This window comes from Micropterus dolomieu, linkage group LG14, assembly GCF_021292245.1.
Source record: "Micropterus dolomieu isolate WLL.071019.BEF.003 ecotype Adirondacks linkage group LG14, ASM2129224v1, whole genome shotgun sequence".
Classification (NCBI taxonomy): domain Eukaryota; kingdom Metazoa; phylum Chordata; class Actinopteri; order Centrarchiformes; family Centrarchidae; genus Micropterus; species Micropterus dolomieu.
The window spans coordinates 10398469-10419306 of NC_060163.1; the positions used below are offsets into that span (position 1 = coordinate 10398469).

The window sequence follows — 20838 nt, forward strand, 5'->3', positions numbered from 1 at the left end:
TGGTTCTGTTGTTCATATCTGGCATTAAAATAACCTTTTTAATGGAAAGAATTGGACAAATTAGTTAATTTCAGTTGTCAGATGTTCATTTACAGAAAGTCACAGATGATCTGAACACCATGAATCACTGGCTGGTAGCTTCTGAGCGGCGTTGACTGTATGGCTCATAGGGTGCGTCTGTTTGTCTGAGCAGGCTGGGTTTGTTAGCTCTGGGTGGTGACCTTCTATATTGCCCTTTTGTAAATGTGACTTCACTGAGCACACAGAGTATTGTATTCCAATGTGGTGTGTATTTTGATTACTGACATGTTGGCACAAATACAAATCTATTTCTGTTTCCTGTTTCTTTTCCCCCATCAGATTGATTGGGTCAACCAAAATCTCTTTGAGAGACCTTTCCTCTGGGCAAGTGAGATCACTCCCATCCAGAAATCTTCCTTTGGCCAATGAAAGTGGGCAGAATACTGGAGTAAGTGTCTGTCTGTCTTTGTGAACTTAAAAATATAAACAGGAAGGCTATCTTACTTTTTCAAATAAATAAATGAAGTAATAGAACAGGCAATTATTTCCTTCTAGGCTACAATCAACCTTGTGATTGGCTACGATCCTCCAGCCAGTGCTGTACCAAACCCCAATGACCCTCAAGCAGGAGATGCTACAGTGGATGCTGGTATGTTTATGGAGTTCTTCATGATGCAGTAAAATGCAGATGGTTGATTAGAGGCATGCCAGGAGTTCATCTTGTTGTTCTGTTGATTAGGTGGTGGTGAGCAGGGGAATGAGACGCTACCAGATGGAGGCCAAAGTAGCTCTGCAGGCATCCCCTCGCCTCCTGGTCAGCCTGGTAAACTCCACCTGCAGATGGCAAGGGGACAGAATCGCTCCCGACTAGCCGATAAACCCCAGGACTTCCAGGTCAGTTTGATGTTGATTGATGATTATCAGTAAAGACCATCAGCACCATAAGGAGGACTGAACCTGTTCTTGTTCAGCTGCAAATCAAAAACTTAAAGCCAGTAAAAGTACGTAATAGGATTTGTTATGCTATGGTTGGTAGAAAAATTTGGCAATCCTGTGAGGGATTATCATTGCTGTCTGCACAGTGATAGAATAACGCTACAATGAATGCTTATGGTTGAGGATAAGAAGATCATAAAAAAACATGATCTCTATTCCTTTTATTACAAAAATGTACTTTTATTATATATATATATGTATATATGTATATATGTATATATGTATATATATATATGTATATGTATATATATATGTATATGTATATATATATATATATGTATATATATATATATATATATATATGTATATATATATATGTATATATACGTATATGTATATATGTATATGTATATGTGTGTATATATATACATATGTACTCTTTGATAGGCTACTTTCATACTTTGTAATCCTTAGATATGTTTGAAATGGTCTGTTTGAAAGCCTTTGATGGGAAAACAATCAGCAAAAAGTAAAAAAGGTTTTGCTCCACTTTTAGGATAAAGAACCATTTCCCACCTTAAGATAGTGGTGTGTGTGTTTTTTAAATTTAGGTTAGTTTCAGTATTACCTCCGCCAAGAGGAAGGGTGTAGGACGGACCAAGGATTTCATAAATCACGGGGACAGACTGTCAACAGAAATGATTTTTCACTTTTGTTATCATTGCGAGATAGGATTTGCATATCATAGAAGACTGGACCATTTGCGTTAGCGGAGGTCTGCGCTCTGAGTGCCCATCTAGTTTCTAGCTAGATTAGGTTTAATTTTACAGTGTATTTAAATAAACGGAGGTTCTCTTAGTTAGAACCAGGTGCTCTCATACTGTCATCATTTATTTACGTTCATCCACGCTGAAAAAATGTTTTTCAGATTCGTGTCCGGATCATTGAGGCCCGTCAGTTGCCTGGCAACAACATCAAACCAGTGGTGAAGGTTCATGTGTGTGAACAGACCCATAGGACAAGGATCAAGAGGGGAAACAACCCCTTCTTTGATGAGGTAATCTTACTTCGCTCTTGTACAGTGAGACAATAGATGAACTGATTTGAAATGGAAATAAAATGTTTCTTTTGATTATATTTATTGCACGTAAAGGAAGTTGAGTTTTAGAGCTAAGCCAACCAAAACTTGTGCCTAGGAGGTCCAGTTCAAATGTTTTATTTTGTCTATTGTCATTGAAACTTTACATGATTTACCTTTTTTGTATTTTCACAGATGTTCTTCTACAATGTCCACATGCTACCGTCAGATCTATTTGATAAGCACATCAGCTTCCGGGTCAGTACACAAATGTTGATTTTGAGATCCTGGCCTCTCTCTATGTATGAATATATATAAACCAGGAATTGTTTCACTCTCCTTTGCAGATCTATAATTCCTATTCACTGAGGGCTGACAGTCTCATGGGAGAGTTCAAGGTACCTGATTTCATTTAGTCATAATTGTAAATATCTCAGTGTTTGGTGAGTCTGACTGATTTGTTTTTGTTCTCTCACACAGGTGGACATTGGTTATGTTTATGATGAACCAGGTAAGCTTGCTTGTAGTGGTGAACCCACAGACAATTAAAGGTGCTACGGAGCTCTTTAGCTTCTTTCAACTTGGTTTTGGTGTTCCAACCTGCAATTATAATATCGTGGTTCACGTTCACTGCTCAAATAGTATAGTTTTCAGCTGCAGCAGGCAATTGGTGACCAGCTTGTGAACATAGTTTAGTGTTAAGCTAGCAGCTATACAGTCAGACATAGTTATTTTTCAGAAGTCTGTGGAGTAGAAACACAACTCCATAATGTTCCCGCTTTTTAACATTGATATTAAAATTTGGTTTAAGGTCAAAAATAAATTCAGGCCCCGTGTGCACACAAGCACTTGTGAAGTGCTTTTCATTTACCCATACATTTCTACCTGATGGTGCTGTCTCTGACTCTGTGTACTAAAGTGGTATATTCACGTGTGTCTCATATTGCAGCCCACTGTATCATGAGGAAGTGGCTCCTGATGAATGACCCAGATGACTCTAGCTCTGGGGCTAAAGGCTACCTCAAAGTCAGCCTCTTTGTAGTGGGGACTGGAGATGAACCTCCGGTACGACTGACCGAAAACAGCTCTTATATAACTTGCACTGGCTGCTTCCTCTTTCCTCATAAATATGGAGGGTGTGCTCCTTGATCTCTTCTCACTGACACTATTCTGTTCTTTGTATCTAATGTAGAGAGAGAAAAGGGACTCAAATGACGATCAGGATGACATAGAGAGTAATCTGCTGCTGCCAGCTGGTGTGACTCTGCGATGGGCCACCCTATCACTGAAGGTGTTCAGAGCTGAGGATGTTCCCCAGAGTAAGACCAGCTATTATAGTTATTTCATTTGTAACAAATCAAATTGTAAGTTTAGCTTGTTTAAACTTGAAAATTATTTCCCATTTTATGGCTGCTAAAAAAGATGAAGACAAAATACAGAATAAACTATGATGGATTATTGCATTCTTTTCTCATTGCAGTGGATGATGCATTCGTCCAAACCATGAAAGAACTTTTTGGAGGAGATGAAAACAAGAAGAATTTGGTGGATCCCTTCTTAGAGGCTTCATTTGCTGGCAAAAAGGTTCCTGCTCATTTGTATATTTTTAGCTACAGTGTTAAATGTTAAAAATGCAGGATATGAAATTACTGTGTAATAAAAGAAAAGTTTGTGTGTTTTTTCTGTCTCTCCAGCTGTGTACTAAGGTCATTGAGAAGAATGCAAACCCTGAATGGAACCAAGTGCTGAACCTCCAAGTAAAGGTAGTAGGTCCTAAAGATGGAAAGCTGTATTTTAATTTGGCATGAAAGTAAGACACCATGAATTCATTTAATAGACTCGCTTTTTTAAAGCTCTTTCTTGTGTTTCCTGTAGTTCCCCTCCATGTGTGAGCGTGTCAAACTGACGGTCTTTGATTGGTAAGCTGAACAAGATTGTGCTTTAGAGATTTTTGCCTGTGTCATTTTGTGTTCAAGTACAGGCGGTGTTATTTTGAGTGAGTTATTTGGGGTTGAGAAAGTATCCCACAATATTTCTGCAGTGTGGTCAGCTGTGCTGTGTTTCTCCATGCCCCATCACCAACCACATGAGAATAATGTAAGCAGCCTGCGACTCAGGCTGTGTAGCACCCTCCCTTACCCTCAGTAACATGCTTTGGGATCCTGTTGGCACCGTCTCTCAGCTAATTGTTTTCATCTATTATTGTGCGTTTCTGAGTGAACAGAACAGTCTGATAACTCAGGTTCAGGAAGGCTGAAGGGAAATAAGTGCAAGAGGAAAAGTTGAGGAAAGAGGAAAAACTGTGTGCCTCAGAAGGTGTTGAAAACACACTCTTAGATTCAAGGAAGTACCATGGAATGGAAAAGTACCATGGAATTGGAATGGAAAACAATGTACCTCAACTATGCATATAATGGGCTTTATATGCATTGTTGCGAGTTTTTCAAATGCCATGGCACTTCCTCCACAGAGGTATTGAAAAGGCAGAACATAACAATACGCCTACATTGTGAAATGTGCATGTTATTTAACAGTTAATCGCACATGTTTGTGCAGTGTGAGTCTTAAGGTGCCGAGTGTGATTGCAGGGATCGTTTGACAAGAAATGATGCTGTTGGCACCACATACCTGAACCTGGCCAAGATAGCCTCCTCTGGTGGAGAAATAGAAGGTATTATTTTTGGATTTTTAAATAAAAAAAACAAAAAGAACATTTTTGCTTGAAATAGTATCTTATAAGCTTGGATATTTAGTGAAAACCACAGTACAGAGGTTTCATAGCCTTTGCCTTTCACCTAGATAAAATATATCATAGTATAACTAAACATCTTATTTATGGTTGAAAACCATTGTTACTCTTATGTGCCTGCTTTGTATTAACTTCTAAATGGTGCTTGAATTGTCCTTTTTCTAGAAAAACATGCGGGAAATCCGGAAATACCGTCATTTGAAGGTTCAACAGTGCTCTTTGTTGCTCTGTGTTGCATGACATGTAATGCATTTAAGCATGTTGTGCACACTAAATTGCCCAATAAGTGAAATTCTGTATGTGCACATTACTAATAAAGCTGTGCTGTGCTCTGTTTTGACATTAGTATTTAACCGTTTACCGTTTTGTTGTCGTAGTGCCTGCCACTCGCTTGCCCAGCATTCACTGTTTCCACCGCAGTCTGTCCATCACCACCGCCTCAAAAAACAGCAACACTGACATACTAACATTAAAGCTTGGCTTAGCCTAGCTGGAGCATAATCATAAAGAGATTAAGCCTCTCGTATTTCCATCTCTCCACAGCTACCACAGGTTCGTCTGAAGTGGGTTTCCTGCCTGTCTTTGGGCCCTGCTACATCAACCTGTACGGCAGCCCCAGAGAGTTCACCGGCCTGCCAGACCCCTATGAGGATCTCAATTGTGGCATGGTAGGGGACAAGACTTGGAACAATTTTAATCTTCTCTTCTGCCCCTGTCCTACATTCATTGGTTCATATCAATGTATTCTGTTTACAGGGAGAAGGAGTGGCGTACAGGGGCAGGATCCTGGTTGAGCTGTCCACTAAGCTAGATGGCAAAGCAGACAAAACAGTTGACAGTATTAGCAGCGATGACATCCTGGTGGTGCAGGTATTGTGACTATTTAAGCTCTGACTAATACCTGACCCATAGTTCAGTGTGACCGAAGTGTGGTTTCAAGATTCGGGACAAGGTGTGACGAGCAGTTAGGGAAGTGTATTAAATGGGTAGGCTATACATAGAATGTGGTTAGCTCTCTTTTCTATACAGACCTTGTTGATGTTCCTTAAAATGTCTGTACATAAAGTGACACTACATTTTAGTTGGTTAAAATATGTTATACTTCTCTCTCTTCCATTTTCTTCTCGACATCAGAAGTACCAGAGGAGGAGGAAGTATTGTCTGTGTGCAGTCTTTCAAAGCGCCTCCATGATACAGGAACCAGGAGAGCCAATCCAGTTTGAGGTCAGCATCGGTAACTATGGCAACAAATTGGACACCACCTGCAAACCACTGGCCTCCACCACTCAGTACAGCTGTGCTGTATTTGATGGTGAGTGAGGAAGCTACTGTCTGATGTGATACCTTCACTAGCAAGGACCACGCCACAACAATTTGTCATTTAAAGGTTTAATGAAAGTTCGTAATGTATAGATGATAAAGGACGGTTGAATGGCGGGACAGGGTGATGTAGAAAGAAGGATGTTGTCTGATGGTCTGGGAGAATGTACAGAAGAGGGGAATAGGAAGGGTTTTGGGGGATGAAGGGAGGAGAGGATTAGTGGATGTGTGTAGGGATGAAGAGGAAAGGGAGGGTGGGTTGAGCAATCTGACACAAACTGGGCAGGCTGAGTAGAACATGTATAGATTGGTTTGACAGGTGATTTGAGGTGTGGCCCCACTCCCAAACCTAATTTAACTTAATTTTTTGAAAAACTGCTTGCTTAAGAGAATTCTTAATTTGCGTATAATCTTTCTAGGTAACCACTATTATTACCTGCCCTGGGCAAACACTAAGCCAGTGGTGGTGGTTACCTCATTCTGGGAGGATGTCAGCCACCGCATGGACTCGGTCAACATCATCCTCCACATTACTCACCGCCTGGTAATACTGCATTATCTTGTTATACTCAAACTTTGATTGCTTTACACTCAGAGTTCATGATTTATTGCCCATGGTTTGCAGCCATTAAAGCGTACTGCATTGTACAGATGTTTGGTACGTGTTTCTGTATGTGCGAGTGTGAGAATCATTAGATCTAATCCTCACCTCTATTTTGCTGTTGTTGCAGCAATCCAACCTCGATGAATTTAAAATAGCCATCTTGGCAAAAGTCCCTGACAACCAGCTTGTAGAGGTGTGGCTGAAGTTGCTTACTGAGCTGATTGAAGACCTAGAAAGGTAAATGGAGTTGGTGTTTCTGGAAAAATAACATAATCTGTGTTGTCTATGAATCTTGTAATGGAATAAAATGTCTGACAAAAAATGTGTTCAGTTTTACAAAAGAAAAGAGCCAATAGTGGTAATTAGTAGTAAACCCATAAGGGATTTAAGAGTTTACTGGGTAATTTGTGTATTGTTTAGTCCCATTTTGCCTATGCTTTCCCACAGTTTCACAACACCTGAGCTGGAAGGCCGCTCCAACCTGACTTCTTTGGACATCCAAATCAAGAAGCTGCGAGACAGCGCTTTGGCCACAGTCAAGGACGGAGCCAGACACATGAGAGAGGAGGCCAGAGAGATCCGTGACACTGTGTCTGACATAGAGTCCTGGGTGGACAAACTTGCACTGCTGGCTGAGGAGGTACATACACAGCAATGATTTTTAACAATATAAAATCCTTAAACAACATTTTCTAACATGACATACAGTCAGTTTTCTTCAATAGCCGTGGCCTCCCTTTGATTTGGTACTGCAATGCATCATATTGTTTGGTTTGCATTTGTTCACAAGTTTTTACCATCACTGTGTCCAGCCCCAGAACAGCATGCCTGACGTGATCATCTGGATGTTACGGGGTGAGAAGAGGGTGGCCTACAGCCGCATCCCCGCTCACCAGATACTCTACTCCACACACAGTGAGCAGGCCTGCGGTCAACACTGTGGCAAGACACAGACTGTCTTTTTAAAGGTATACATCTGCAGTCAATCAAAAAAAAGATAAAGGAACGGTTTAAAAGTTCATTTTAAACTCCGGGGTTTTTTTTCTTGTCCCTCTCAGTACCCCATGGACAAGAACAAGGGCTTAAAGGTGCCAGTTCAGATCAGAGTCAATATGTGGCTGGGTCTGGCTGCACATGAGAAGAAGTTCAACTCCTACTCTGAGGGAACCTTCAGCGTATTTGCTGAGATGGTATATCACTCCAAAATCTCTCACAATAAAAATAAATAAATAAATAAAAGCATTTGCTTCTCCATATTCACAAAGTATTGCTATAGAATGTTAAATATTTTAGGATTACTCAGTCCCAGCATCTTAAACTAAACGTGTCCTCCTTTGCGTTATAGTACGAGAACCAGGCCCAGGTGTTTGGGAAGTGGGGGACCACAGGACTGGTGGGGCGCTACAAATACTCAGACGTAACAGGCAAGCTGAAGCTGAAACAAGAGTACTTCATGCCCCCAAGAGGGTGGGAGTGGGAAGGTGATTGGTTCATTGACCCAGAGAAAGCGTGAGTATAATTGTAGATGACGTTTTTGGCATCCTCCCTCCTCTGAAATGCAAAACATTTGACCAAGAGGAAGACTTTGTGATGTGATATTTTCAGATTCAGACTAGTTAAATTATTTTATGGGTTGAATGTGTGTTTTCCCTAATGAACACACACATTCTGTGGACTGTAGAGGAAGTGGGCTACGTTCGCTCTCTACTGTTGCATTCCTCTCATGCCATTGACCACGATTTAAGTACCAGGCTGTGCCAGTAAGCTGGAAGTTATTTACACTTCATCTACCTCTGTCTGTGTATATATGAAAAGTAAAAATGCCTATGCGGAGCATCAAGAGGAACACACACTTTGACAGCTTGATTTGTGTAAAGTTTTTGCTCGAACGGGTAACAGTTGGGTTACTCCCCACATGTAAACACAGTCACTGTCAAAACAAGCACAACGTTCCTTCTCTTTCACGCTGTCATTTTTGCATGCGTTGGTGTTTCAGTGTTTTGTTTTTTTTTTTTTTTTACATACTACCACCGGAATGTGCCACATTTCATGCAGATATGGCACGTATGTTTGACTTTATGTTCCAGTCTATTAACAGAGGCAGATGCTGGACACACTGAATTCATGGACGAGGTGTTCCAAAATGAGGCTCGCTTCCCTGGTGGAGAGTGGAAGGCACCCTCCGAGCCCTACACTGATGTGGTGAGAACAGCACCGCTGACATGCAAATAATGTGCAGGGTGGCTATAAACAAAACAAGTCCTTGTTTCTGTGACATGCAACACAAAAACATGCATGAATGTCACACAGACCCACACACCTTTACTCCATTTGTTCTCCTTCATTATTTCACTCAGCTTTCCTTCAGATGTCTATGATGGAGGAGTTATCTATAACATATCTAATATTTGAGGAGGCAAAACACTTGAAGAAAATATACAAATTTAAAAAATGACAGTTTGTTTTGTTGTTGCACAGAATGGAGAGAAGAGCCGTAGCCCTGGAGAGTTTGATTGTCCTCCAGGTTGGAACTGGGAGACTGAGTGGAGTGTGGATGACAACAGAGCTGTGGATGATCAAGGTGCAGACATTTATCTAAGCAGATAAAATTTGGATGAAACCATACGTTATTGTATCCAAACTATAATCAAATTAAGTCAAATTTTTTGCGGGCATGTGTCTGTGTGTGTGCACACTCTACAGGCTGGGAGTATGGAGTCACCATCCCGCCAGATGACAAACCTCGGTCCTGGGTCTCTGCGGAGAAGGTGTATCACATCCACCGCAGGAGAAGGCTTGTTCGACCTCGCAAGAGAGTTGCAGTCCCTGCAGGAGCAGTTGCGGAGGTCAGCATAGGACTATAGTGCAGTATTACAGTGTATAAACTGTAGCTTATTTGTATTTTGATGCCATATCCATTTTTTATATCGTAAACTGCAAAACACAGTTCTGATTATGTTGTTAAAGATTAATAGAGACAGATATCCAGGTATTTCTAGATACCAGAATTTATTATTTAATCTACTGCCGATTGACTCATTTAAAATATAAATTGCAATCCATGTTTATTTTTGCCCATAGAGGCGGAACCAAGGTGACCCTGAGGGTTGGGAATTCTCTTCTCTGATTGGCTGGAAGTTCCACCAGAAGGAGCGTTCATCGGATACGATTCGTCGTAGGCGCTGGAGACGGAAGATGGCACCAGAGGGACGGCTCGGCGCATCCGCCATATTCCAACTGGAGGGGGCGTTGGTGAGTAAAAAGGGAAAATAAATGTTTTATTCTGGCTTGAATCTGTCAGGATCTGGCTTCCAAAAGTCAGAATGCAACATTAAAGTAGGAAAGGCTGGCATAAAAGTCCGTACCAGATCTGAGCTCACCAAATATTTCCAAATATTTACTTATGTATTTAACACATCTATGGCGTGTGTTTATTTGGCAGTGTGTGAGACACATAAACAGTTAAAAAGCTCTGAGATGTTTACTCTGCAGGGTGTTGATATTGAGGAGAAGGAGAAAGGCTCCAAGGCCGATGCCAACAAAGCTGATGCCACCAAGCTGTTTGGGGACAACACGCCCACTGTGTCCTGCTCCTTTGAAAGTGAGTGATGCATACAGTGACACACATGAATGATCATCAACATACAAAGAAATATACTGAATAATGTATTTTTCTCCCCCTACAGTGTCACATATGTACCATCTCCGTGTCTACCTTTATCAGGCACGGAACTTGACATCTATGGACAAGGATAGTTTTTCTGGTAAGATTCTACTCGCTGATCAAAAATATTATTAAATTAAATTTAAAATGTCAACATTAAGACTCCAGATAGATTTCAAGTCTTGCATTTAATATTAAATGAGTCACTTTGCAAAAAATAATGTTGGATGTGAAAACATGAACATTAAAGCACCTATTTATTTTCCCTCACAGATCCGTATGCATACATCTCCTTCCTGCATGTAAGTAAGACAACAGAGAAGCTGTCAGCAACACTGAACCCCACTTGGGATCAAACACTGATTTTCAGTGACGTGGAGATTTATGGAGACCCCCAGAAGATTGCTCAACGGCCCCCTAATGTTGTAGTGGAGTTCTATGACTACGACCAAGTGGTAGGTTGTGCCAGATTTACATATAAAAAGCATTTTTACAACTAATTTGCATATAGGGAAAATTAAATATCACTTGCATATTTCTCTGGGAAATGTAACTTGACACAAAAAATAATTTTGAGGAAAATCTCCCAAGCAGAAAAATGCCCATTGGATCTCTGCTGGGCTTGAGATTCAAGTTTGACTTTCATAGTATGAGCGGTCTTGAAAATAAATGTCTGTCTTTAACTTCATCCTATCTATGTCCACCTTTCCTCTACACTCTTATAGTTGAAACTGTAATGTTTTATTTTTTTTTTTAAACCTCTGTTTTTGTCTAATTTCCTTTTTTGTATTCATTTTTAGTATACATAATCTACGAATTAGAACTGTTTATAAATTAGTAGGTTAACTCAGGTTAATTTGCCTCAAATGAGAGCATCAACTAAAGGCATAAAAATATACCTGTGACATGTATGTTACCTTCTGCCCAGGGGAGGGATGAGCTGCTTGGCCGCAGTGTTTTCCTGCCACTGGTGAAGTTGAATCCAGGCATGAATGAGACTCCCAAACTGCTATGGATCCCCATCATGCAGAAAGGAAACAAGGCAGGGGAGGTACTGGTGGCTGCTGAACTCATCCTCAAAGAAAAGGTTTGCCCTAAAAGTAATGGAGAATAAGCTGCTTTACTGTATTTAATACCCAACTATGTTCGCTAGGTTACAAATGGGATATAGCATGTGAAGTTACTTGTAAAGGTCTCTCCTGTCTCTCTCTCTCTTCGTAGACGGGCGATTCAAATCTTCCCCTGATGCCCCCAAAGAGAGGAGAGAAACTCTACATGGTTCCTCAGGGCATCCGACCTGTGGTGCAGCTCACTGCTGTGGAGGTAATGCACAACTTTAGACACTGTCCCTCTGAGCTAATGCACATAATGTCTCTAAATCCTGTCTGTGTGTGTCTCTGTATCCAGATTCTAGCATGGGGCCTGAGGAACATGAAGACGTACCAGCTGGCAGCAGTGTCTTCACCCAGTCTGGTGGTGGAGTGTGGGGGTCAGAGGCTGGAGTCTGCTGTCATCAAGAACATGAAAAAGAGCCCAAACTTCCCCAGCTCTGTCCTCTTCATCAAAGTGGTAATGGCGAGGTTACACGTGTGTGTGTGTGTGTGTGTGTGTGTGTGTGTGTGAGAGAGAACTTAAAGCTATTAAACAGGGGAAGTAATAGTATAAGCCAAAATCAAATTATTATGAAAAATATGCACTTGGTAAGTCTTATAGCTTTTACACAATACTGTAAACTCCCAATACAATTTATTATTATTTTTGTCTCTACACCTGCCATCCAGCTCCTACCAAAGGATGAGATGTACACACCTCCCATTGTGCTTAAGGTGATCGACCACCGTCCATTTGGCAGGAAGCCTGTGGTGGGTCAGTGCACCATCACTGCTCTGGAGGATTTCAGATGCGACCCATATGTCGTCACTGCAGAAGGAGCCATGTCTTCCAAAAGTAAGGAGGCAAACGTAAGAATATTCTGATTCAGTTAAAACGGAGACAAAAAAAACTAAAACTACTTCTAATATTGTCTTCCTATCCACAGTGCATCTGATGGCCTCCCCTTCCAAACACGTGTCTATTAAGATGGATGAATCGAGACCACTGCTAGAAGCTCAGGTAAAATCTACCTCTGTACCACCACATAACATATTCCTCATGTTGTTCGTAAGTGGTATTCTTCTTTCTAATACACACATTAAGTTCCATTTTGTCACTAAGAAGTGCAAAATTTGACTTGTCAAATTTGACAAACCTTATTACTCTGGCTTGCAGTTCATGTACAGCATGTCAGCTGCTGTCAACAAAATGGCTTCCCCTACCTCCTACTTTGTATGTATGGTTACTTTATTATAGCTTTCTGATTTGCAAGGCTGGGCACCAATGACACTGGATGGCTGAGATCACTTAATCCACAATGCTACAGCAAGCTTGACAAATGCCTTAATGTCATTACTTTGTGGAAATTGTCAAAATAACAGCGATTGTACTTCATTTAATTGGCACAAATTTAATGAGCACATTTTCATTTTCATAGCAGGGGCGTAACATGTAAATGGGCCCTGGAGCAAATTAAGCTCCAAAGCATTCACTTCACATGGGAGCTGATTTTGTTATTGAACTATCACTGCCATGATGTGGCTGGAAATACAGTTTTAAATATTCAACTTAAAGCAGAAGTTGGACATTTTGGGAAATGTGCTCATTTAAAGGAGCTATATGCCACATTCACTGCCAGAAAAGGAAGAAAAAAACAAAAAGGCGCTACAGCCCACCAGACTCCATTGAGGAAAAATAGCAATTTTACCTGGCAGATGATTGTAGAGGTTGGCGTCTGTGGATCTGAGGTTGTGGGTGAGAATATGACAGTGTAGGAGGTCAGTGAGGTAGGAGGGGGCAAGGTTACTGAGAGCTTTGTAGGTGATTAGGAGGATTTTAAATGTGATTCTGTGTTGGATAGGGAGCCAGTGGAGGCTTTAGAGGACTGGAGTGATGTGGTCCCTGGTGCTGGAGTGAGTGAGTAGAAAGGCAGCTAGGTTTTGGATGTATTGGAGTTTTTTTTTTTTTTGAGGAATTTGGTGGATGTACCGTACAGAATGCTGTTTCAGTAGTGCAGTTGTGAGGTGATGTATGCTTGGATGATGGTTTCAGCAGCTAAAAAGGAAAGGGAGGGTTGAAGATGGGCAATGTTTTAAATATGTAAGAATACAGATTGTGTAATTTTAATTGAACTGGTGTTCAAAGGAAAGGGTTTGATCAACAATAACGGAGGTTGTGGATTTTTGTGAATGCTGGAACAGAGGGGGAAGTTTGGCCGGATTTGATGAGGGATTTTGTTTCTGTGAGGGAGTTTGTGAGATTGGAGCAAGTGGCAGCAGTAATAGATTTGGTGGAAATGTAGAGCTGGGTGTCATTGGCATAGCAGTGGAAATGTAGTCCATGATGTGACCAAGGGGGGAGCATGTAGAGGATGAGAAGGGAACAGACCTTGGGACACCCTGCTAGACTGGGGCAGTATCTGATTTGGATTTATTAATGCTGATGGAGTTGTGGCGGTCGGAGAGGTATGATCTGAAGCAGGAGAGGGAATGCCACTGATGCTAAGGCAGTCTCTTCCTGGAGTCTCTGTTGGTTGCCTTGCAACCTCATGCTGATGACGAGGCTCCAGAAACTGACTGCACTGGCCAAGAAATAATCAGGCATATAACATAACTTGCTTTTACACTTTTTTTTTTTTTTTTTTTTTTTTTTTTTTACGGTTCTGGGTTTTATGTGGCTTTCTAACTCTTGGCAACGAAGCAAAAAAGCATATTTTCTGTAATATTTAACTAATTCTTGAAATTAAACAAAGATTGAAAACATTGTTTTGGTCAGGAATTATACTGATGCCTCACATGTGCCATACAAGAAATATCACAAAGCAATCAATTCTGTGTTGTGAGAGAGAGGATAGTTCTTATTCTTTGGATTTACTTTTACTAAAATCAAGATTGAAAACCTTACAGTGGTCATGATCAAGCAGGACCTCTGGGTCTAAAAAGTGAACCCAATGTGGAAGTGCCTTACACCTGCGTTGTTTTAATGGCTGGCAGGGGGCAACTACCGTTGGAGGCATAGCAATACTTATCCCTCCCAAGCTCCACCCTCTCATCCAAATATGGTGACTTCTGGTTCCCAAAAAAACATCCACAAACCAATGGGTGACATAACGCTGGCTACGTCCACTTCTGTTATACAGTCTATGGTCATAATTCAAAGCCAGGTCTTATTCATGGCAGGCATGAATACCGCTAAACTATTGGTGCCATGTTGCAAGTGAACGGACAAGCGGAATTAGTGGGCCCCCCGGAGGTCCAGGACTCTAATGCAGTTGCCCATTCTGCACATTACCTTTGTTACGCCCTTGTTTTCAGATTGGCTGTCAATTGTGAAATTGCCACTGGGATCTCCTTATCAACCTTTCCTTTACCATCATTCCCTGTTTCTCTTTCTTGTCTGTATGTGTGTTTTTGCATTTGTGTTACTGATATGTGTATGTACTTGTGACTTCTCTTCTTTTTTTTTTTTCTGTCTCCAAAGCACGCAGAAAAGGTGAGAGTAAACAAGAGAATGTGACTTAAGATTTCAGATTCTTGTACCAAATGCAGAGAACAATATATATGAGGATTAAAATTGTCCAATTCAATCTTCAGGAGAAAGAGACAGTCGATTGGTGGAGTAAATTCTACGCTTCAACTGGAGAACAGGAGAAATGCGGCCCTTACCTCAAAAAAGGGTATGACACCCTGAAAGTAAGTTGGCTGTGTTTCTTCCCACACGATATATTTAACAATTCATCTTTGTGGTGTTGTGTCGTGGCTGTGTAAGTAATGATCAACACTAAATGCTTCAAATTGTACAGGAGCTTTCCCCTGAGCTGCGTATGACTTGAATGTGACTGTGTATTCTCAGGTGTATGACTGCGAACTGGAGGATGTCCCAGACTTCAAAGGGCTGACTGATTTCTGCAACACCTTCAAACTGCTGCGAGGCAAGAATGAAAATGGAGATGACGACCCCACTGTGGTTGGAGAGTTTAAGGTAGTTTGACACCAAAAATTTACTTCTGGAGGGGCTACGGAATAGAAACTAAAGCTATTAAACGAGCTGAATCTCATTTGCTCAGGACTAAACCAACTTCTTAAAAGGTATTAAAGACAAAAAGTAGAATCAGATCTGTGTTCTTGTACCTGCAGGGTTCATTCAAGGTGTACCCTCTACCAGACGACCCAGGTGTTGCTCCTCCTCCCCGTCAGTTCAGAGAGCTGCCAGATAGTGGACCTCAGGAGTGTCTGGTCAGGATCTATGTCGTCCGGGGCATTGACCTGCAGCCCAAAGACAATAATGGCAGTGTGAGAATTCATCTGTTTTAGCAGCAATAAAAGCAGTAGATTCACACACTGCCCCAGTCCGCACCTTCTGCTTCAACTTGTGTTCTCTCTCCTGCTCAGTGTGATCCATACATAAAGATATCACTGGGAAGGAATACAATTGACGACCGAGACCACTACTTACCCAACACCATCAACCCTGTGTTTGGAAGGTAAACACTACGAATGGACACATTTAAGCAATGGATAATTTAATATAGATCACATTATCCTTAGAGGATGAATGTAAAATCCAGTGCACCTTCTCGCTAATCAAACACATCCTTTTGTTTAGGATGTTTGAGATGACGTGTTTCCTGCCCCAGGACAAGGACCTGAAAATCTCTGTCTATGACTATGATCTCCTGACCCGTGACGAGAAAGTTGGCGAGACAGTGATTGACCTGGAGAACCGCTTCCTGTCCAGATATAACTCCTACTGTGGCCTGCCACAAACCTACTGCATGTAGGGAATTCTTGGTGTGGGCAAACTAAGGGCTGATGGGGAAATGAATACATATTAATAATTTTAAAAGCAGGCAGAATTAATCTGTCTCCTATCTTTCCATCTTAGTTCTGGTATCAACCAGTGGCGGGACCAGCTGAAGCCATCTCAGATTCTGGAGAACTTGGCTCGTCTAAAAGGCCTGTCCAAACCCATTAGTGAGGACAACGGCACCTCTCTCAGCTTCAATGGCAAAGATTACACACTGGATCACTTTGGTAATACCAAATTTTTAAGAAGAAATAGTGTAAATTAGTTAGTCTAAATATGATTGTTCTGTTGTTTAGTGAGAGGGAGTTACATTTCACATCAATGTCAGGTACAATGGTTTGCAATCAGTCATTAAGTCAATTTATTCTGTATACCCTTTGCAAGTTATAGGGGCCTGCTGTTCGTTTACAGTTTTTTCCTGGAATATAATATAAGCAAGCTGTGAGTTATTTAGTAATGTCAGCATGCTAACATGCCCACAATGACAATGCTGACATAATGATGTTGGGTATACTAATTACCATTGTTCACCATCTTAGTTTAGCATGTGAGCATGCTAACATTAGCTTTTCAGCACAAAGTAGCTAAGGCTGATTGTAATTAGTTTTGCAGATGTTTGGTCGTAAATCAAAGTATTGGACGTATTAAAATTTTTACCTGAAGATACAGTACCAAATTTTATGGCAATAGGTCTGGACATATTTTACTAAAAATGTTTTTAAAAGTCACCCTCATGGTAGTGGTAAAGTAAAAATCAGGAGGATCACCAAGGTCATCTTTCTTCTGGGTGACCATGAATGTCTGTGGAGACAATTTGGTCTTTACCAAAGTGGTGGATGGACAGGCTGACGTCATCCCTACAGCTATGTTGTCAATTCTAAAAATAGTAACTTCAGAATATAGTCATGTGCTACAGGGCATAAAAACACGCTATTGCACTGTTGAATGTAACAGAATCTTGTGGTTTGACTGCTTGACATTTTGACTGAATCTTTTTGCCGCATCTAATTTGACCAATTATAATACACTCACCGGCCACTTTATTAGGTACAACTGTTCAATTGCTTGTTAACACAAATGGCTTATCATCCAATCACATAGCAACAACTCAATACATTTAGTCATGTAGACGTGGTCAAGACAACTTGCTGAAGTTCAAACCAAGTATTAGAATGGGGAAGAAAGGGGATTTAAGTGACTTTGAACGTGGCATGGTTGCCAAACAGGCTGAACCGAGTATTTCAGAAACTGATTATCTACTGGGATTTTCATACCCAACCATCACTAGGGTTTACAGAGAATGGTCCGAAATAGAGAAAATATACAGTGAGTGGCAGTTGTGTGGACGAAAATGCCTTGTTGATGTCATAGGAGAATGGATAGACTGGTTCGAGAAGACAGAAAGGCAACAGTAACTCAAATAACCACTCGTTACAACCAAGGTATGCAGAATACCATCTCTGAATGCAGAGCACGTCAAACCATGAAGCAGATAGGCTACAGCAGCAGAAGACCAGAGTGCCACTCCTGTCAGCTAAGAACAGGAAACTGAGGCTACAATTTTCAGTCACACCAAAACTGGACAATAGAAGATTGAAAAAACGTTGCCTGGTCTGATGAGTCTCGATTTCAGATTTTATTCAAAATTTGGTGTAAAAAAACATGAAAGCAGGATCCATCCTGTCTTGTATCAACAGTTCAGGCTGCTGGTGGTGTAATGGTGTGGGGGATATTTTCTTGGCACACTGGGCCCCTTAATACCAACTGAGCATGGTTTAAACGCGACAGCCTACCTAAGGATTGTTGCTGACCATGTCCATCCCTTGATGACCACAGTGTACCAATCTTTTGATGGCTACTTCCAGCAGGATAATGCACCATGTCACAAAGCTCAAATAATCTCAAACTGACAAATGAGTTCACTGTAGTCCAATGGCCTCCACAGTCACCAGATCTGAAATCCAATAGAGCACCTTTGGGATGTGGTGGAATGGGAGATTCAGATCATGGATGTGCAGCCAACAAATCTGCAGCACTTGCGTGATGCTATCATGTCAATATGGACCAAAGTCTCTGTGGAATATTTCCAACACCTTGTTGAAAGTATGCCACGAAAAATTAAGGCAGTTCTGAAGGAAAAAAGGGGTCAAACACAGTACTAGCCAGATGTACCGAATAAAGTGGCCGGTGAGTGTTAACATAATTAACTAATTAACCTATAACATGTTTCCACATCCAGAGAACAACAAGGAAATTCATCAGCACATGGGACTGCCCTATGAACGACTCTGTCTGCATGTGCTCAGGAAACAGGGACTTGTCCCTGAACATGTAGAGACCAGGACCCTCTACAGCACCTTTCAGCCTAATCTCTCTCAGGTCAGATGTCACAGCTCACACATACTATATCCACAATTGTCCACATCCATCCTGACACGGCTATTTTGTGAAACCTGTATATTGTGATGATTTAGGGAAGCCTTCAGATGTGGGTGGATGTTTTCCCCAAAAGCATTGGCCCCCCTGGACCTCCATTTGAGATCACGCCACGCAAGGCTAAGAAGTAAGTTCTGTGCAGCTCTTTGGCACTTCGTCACTGGGCACATCAAATGCTACTGAGTTAATGTTCACTTTAATTGAACGTTCAGGTATTTCCTGCGGGCTGTCATCTGGAATACCACAGATGTGACTTTAGATGAGACCAGCATCACAGGAGAACGCATGAGCGACATCTATGTCAAAGGGTATGACTAATGAATCATCTAAATTAACTCTGGCCTATGAAATAAATATATACTGTTTGACTTTGCTGATGGATTCAAGACTTTTTGTTCAGATCTTTATTCATTTTTGTAGGCTTGCCTTATGATGCTGTTTCTCACCAGTAGCCATTTCTGAAATCTTTCAACTGATTTACATTGATTTTATTTAATTCTTCTAAAAGCCAAACTGTATAGATGAAGGCTACTGTGGAACCTATTGGGACAGGACAATGAACGCTCACACCTTTTGTTCCTTTTGCCAGCTGGATGCCAGGAATGGAGGAGGACAAGCAGAAGACTGATGTCCACTACAGGTCTCTGGATGGAGATGGCAACTTTAACTGGAGGTTCATCTTTGGCTTCGACTACCTGCCTGCTGAACAACTCTGCCTCGTGTCCAAGAAGGTGAGGCTTGTCTGGACTATTGACCAATTGGCTTAAGATAAAATCATTTTAAAACTACAGATGAAAAAATAGTGCTTGCGTTGTTGAAATAGGTCATCTAAAACATGTTTTTGCATGTTCTTTATTTAACAGGAGCACTTTTGGAGTCTTGACAAAACAGAGTTCAGGATTCCCCCCAAGATAATTGTTCAGATATGGGATAATGACAAATTCTCACTGGACGATTACCTTGGTAAGACAATCTATTTTAAAATGGACAAATAAAAATAGTTTCAAGTGTTTGGTTTACCTAAAGACCACCATTATAAAACCTGACTATTGGAATATTTTAATCTGTGATCCTAGGCTCAATGGAGCTGGATTTGCGTAACATGGTGTCCCCTGCGAAGACCCCAGAAAAGTGTTCTCTGCAGATGATGGATGATCTGGAAATGAGAACTCCGCCCAAGACAGAGCATGCCAATTCTCTGTTTGCTCAGCAGTCAGTTAGAGGCTGGTGGCCTTGTTCTATTGAACAGGATGGAAAGAAGGTCCTAGGCGTAAGTATGAACAGATAGTTGGCAAATTGCCTTGTTCAAACCTGTACTACTGAACAAATGAATAAACACAAATGAGGTTGGATGGGAATGTAATTCAACATGAGTTTAATACTTGCAGTAGACTCAGCAGGAATTTTGTTTTGATGTTAAAGACACCGTTGATTTTAAAACTGTTTAAACAAAAAAATTTATGTCATGCCTCCCACTCTTGTCTCCAACCTAAGCTAAAAAGTAACGGACAGAACAAAGTCAGATTGGCTCTTGTTGGTCAGATTGGTTTGCATATTTAGACACACTTCACAAGTTACATGCAGACTGGTGAATAGATTCTGCTCCATTACAATATTAGAGCTCCTCAATATTCATTGTCTTCCTCGGTATGTCTGCTCGTCCTTCCTTTACAGGGAAAAGTGGAGATGACACTGGAGATTGTAAGTGAAGCAGATGCAGATGAGAGACCTGCAGGAAAAGGCAGAGATGAACCCAACATGAACCCAAAACTGGACCCTCCCAAGTAAGAACCCACAGTGGAATGACTGTTAAACATTAAACATATTCTTCTTAATTGCTAATTAGAATAAGTATAAGTGTAGTTTTGTGGGTAACAGTCACTTTTTCACTTTCCACAACCATCAGCCGCCCAGATACATCCTTCTTTTGGTTCACCAACCCATGTAAGACCATGAAGTTTATTGTGTGGCGAAGGTTCAGGTGCCTCTTCATCGGACTCATCATCCTCATCATAGTGATTCTCTTCCTCGCCATCTTGCTGTACTCTTTACCGGTAAGGACGGGCAAGAGGGGCCAGCTAAGAATATTGGTCATATATTCTGAAACCTTTGGGTCCAGTTAGTATAACATA

At 41.1% G+C, this 20838-nt stretch overlaps 1 protein-coding gene across 1 annotated transcript in view; it reads left to right on the top strand.

Moving 5' to 3' along the window:
• LOC123983033 (myoferlin-like) overlaps positions 1-20838 on the top strand; it is a 30389-nt gene that overhangs the window by 8420 nt on the left and 1131 nt on the right. The window contains exons 7-53 of the mRNA XM_046069121.1: positions 1886-2014; positions 2231-2293; positions 2383-2433; positions 2516-2546; positions 2985-3100; positions 3228-3354; positions 3516-3619; positions 3730-3798; positions 3911-3954; positions 4624-4706; positions 5328-5452; positions 5541-5654; positions 5919-6096; positions 6524-6648; positions 6836-6945; positions 7156-7348; positions 7521-7676; positions 7767-7898; positions 8054-8217; positions 8796-8910; positions 9187-9289; positions 9412-9554; positions 9790-9960; positions 10201-10309; positions 10395-10472; positions 10646-10827; positions 11301-11459; positions 11594-11695; positions 11780-11941; positions 12154-12319; positions 12411-12484; positions 12641-12697; positions 14945-14956; positions 15058-15156; positions 15317-15445; positions 15601-15756; positions 15856-15947; positions 16070-16240; positions 16349-16497; positions 18510-18649; positions 18745-18833; positions 18919-19014; positions 19296-19437; positions 19570-19669; positions 19783-19976; positions 20381-20490; positions 20613-20760. Of these exons, the coding sequence (XP_045925077.1) occupies positions 1886-2014; positions 2231-2293; positions 2383-2433; positions 2516-2546; positions 2985-3100; positions 3228-3354; positions 3516-3619; positions 3730-3798; positions 3911-3954; positions 4624-4706; positions 5328-5452; positions 5541-5654; positions 5919-6096; positions 6524-6648; positions 6836-6945; positions 7156-7348; positions 7521-7676; positions 7767-7898; positions 8054-8217; positions 8796-8910; positions 9187-9289; positions 9412-9554; positions 9790-9960; positions 10201-10309; positions 10395-10472; positions 10646-10827; positions 11301-11459; positions 11594-11695; positions 11780-11941; positions 12154-12319; positions 12411-12484; positions 12641-12697; positions 14945-14956; positions 15058-15156; positions 15317-15445; positions 15601-15756; positions 15856-15947; positions 16070-16240; positions 16349-16497; positions 18510-18649; positions 18745-18833; positions 18919-19014; positions 19296-19437; positions 19570-19669; positions 19783-19976; positions 20381-20490; positions 20613-20760 (5562 nt within the window). The remainder of the gene's footprint in view (positions 1-1885; positions 2015-2230; positions 2294-2382; positions 2434-2515; positions 2547-2984; positions 3101-3227; positions 3355-3515; positions 3620-3729; positions 3799-3910; positions 3955-4623; positions 4707-5327; positions 5453-5540; positions 5655-5918; positions 6097-6523; positions 6649-6835; positions 6946-7155; positions 7349-7520; positions 7677-7766; positions 7899-8053; positions 8218-8795; positions 8911-9186; positions 9290-9411; positions 9555-9789; positions 9961-10200; positions 10310-10394; positions 10473-10645; positions 10828-11300; positions 11460-11593; positions 11696-11779; positions 11942-12153; positions 12320-12410; positions 12485-12640; positions 12698-14944; positions 14957-15057; positions 15157-15316; positions 15446-15600; positions 15757-15855; positions 15948-16069; positions 16241-16348; positions 16498-18509; positions 18650-18744; positions 18834-18918; positions 19015-19295; positions 19438-19569; positions 19670-19782; positions 19977-20380; positions 20491-20612; positions 20761-20838) is intronic.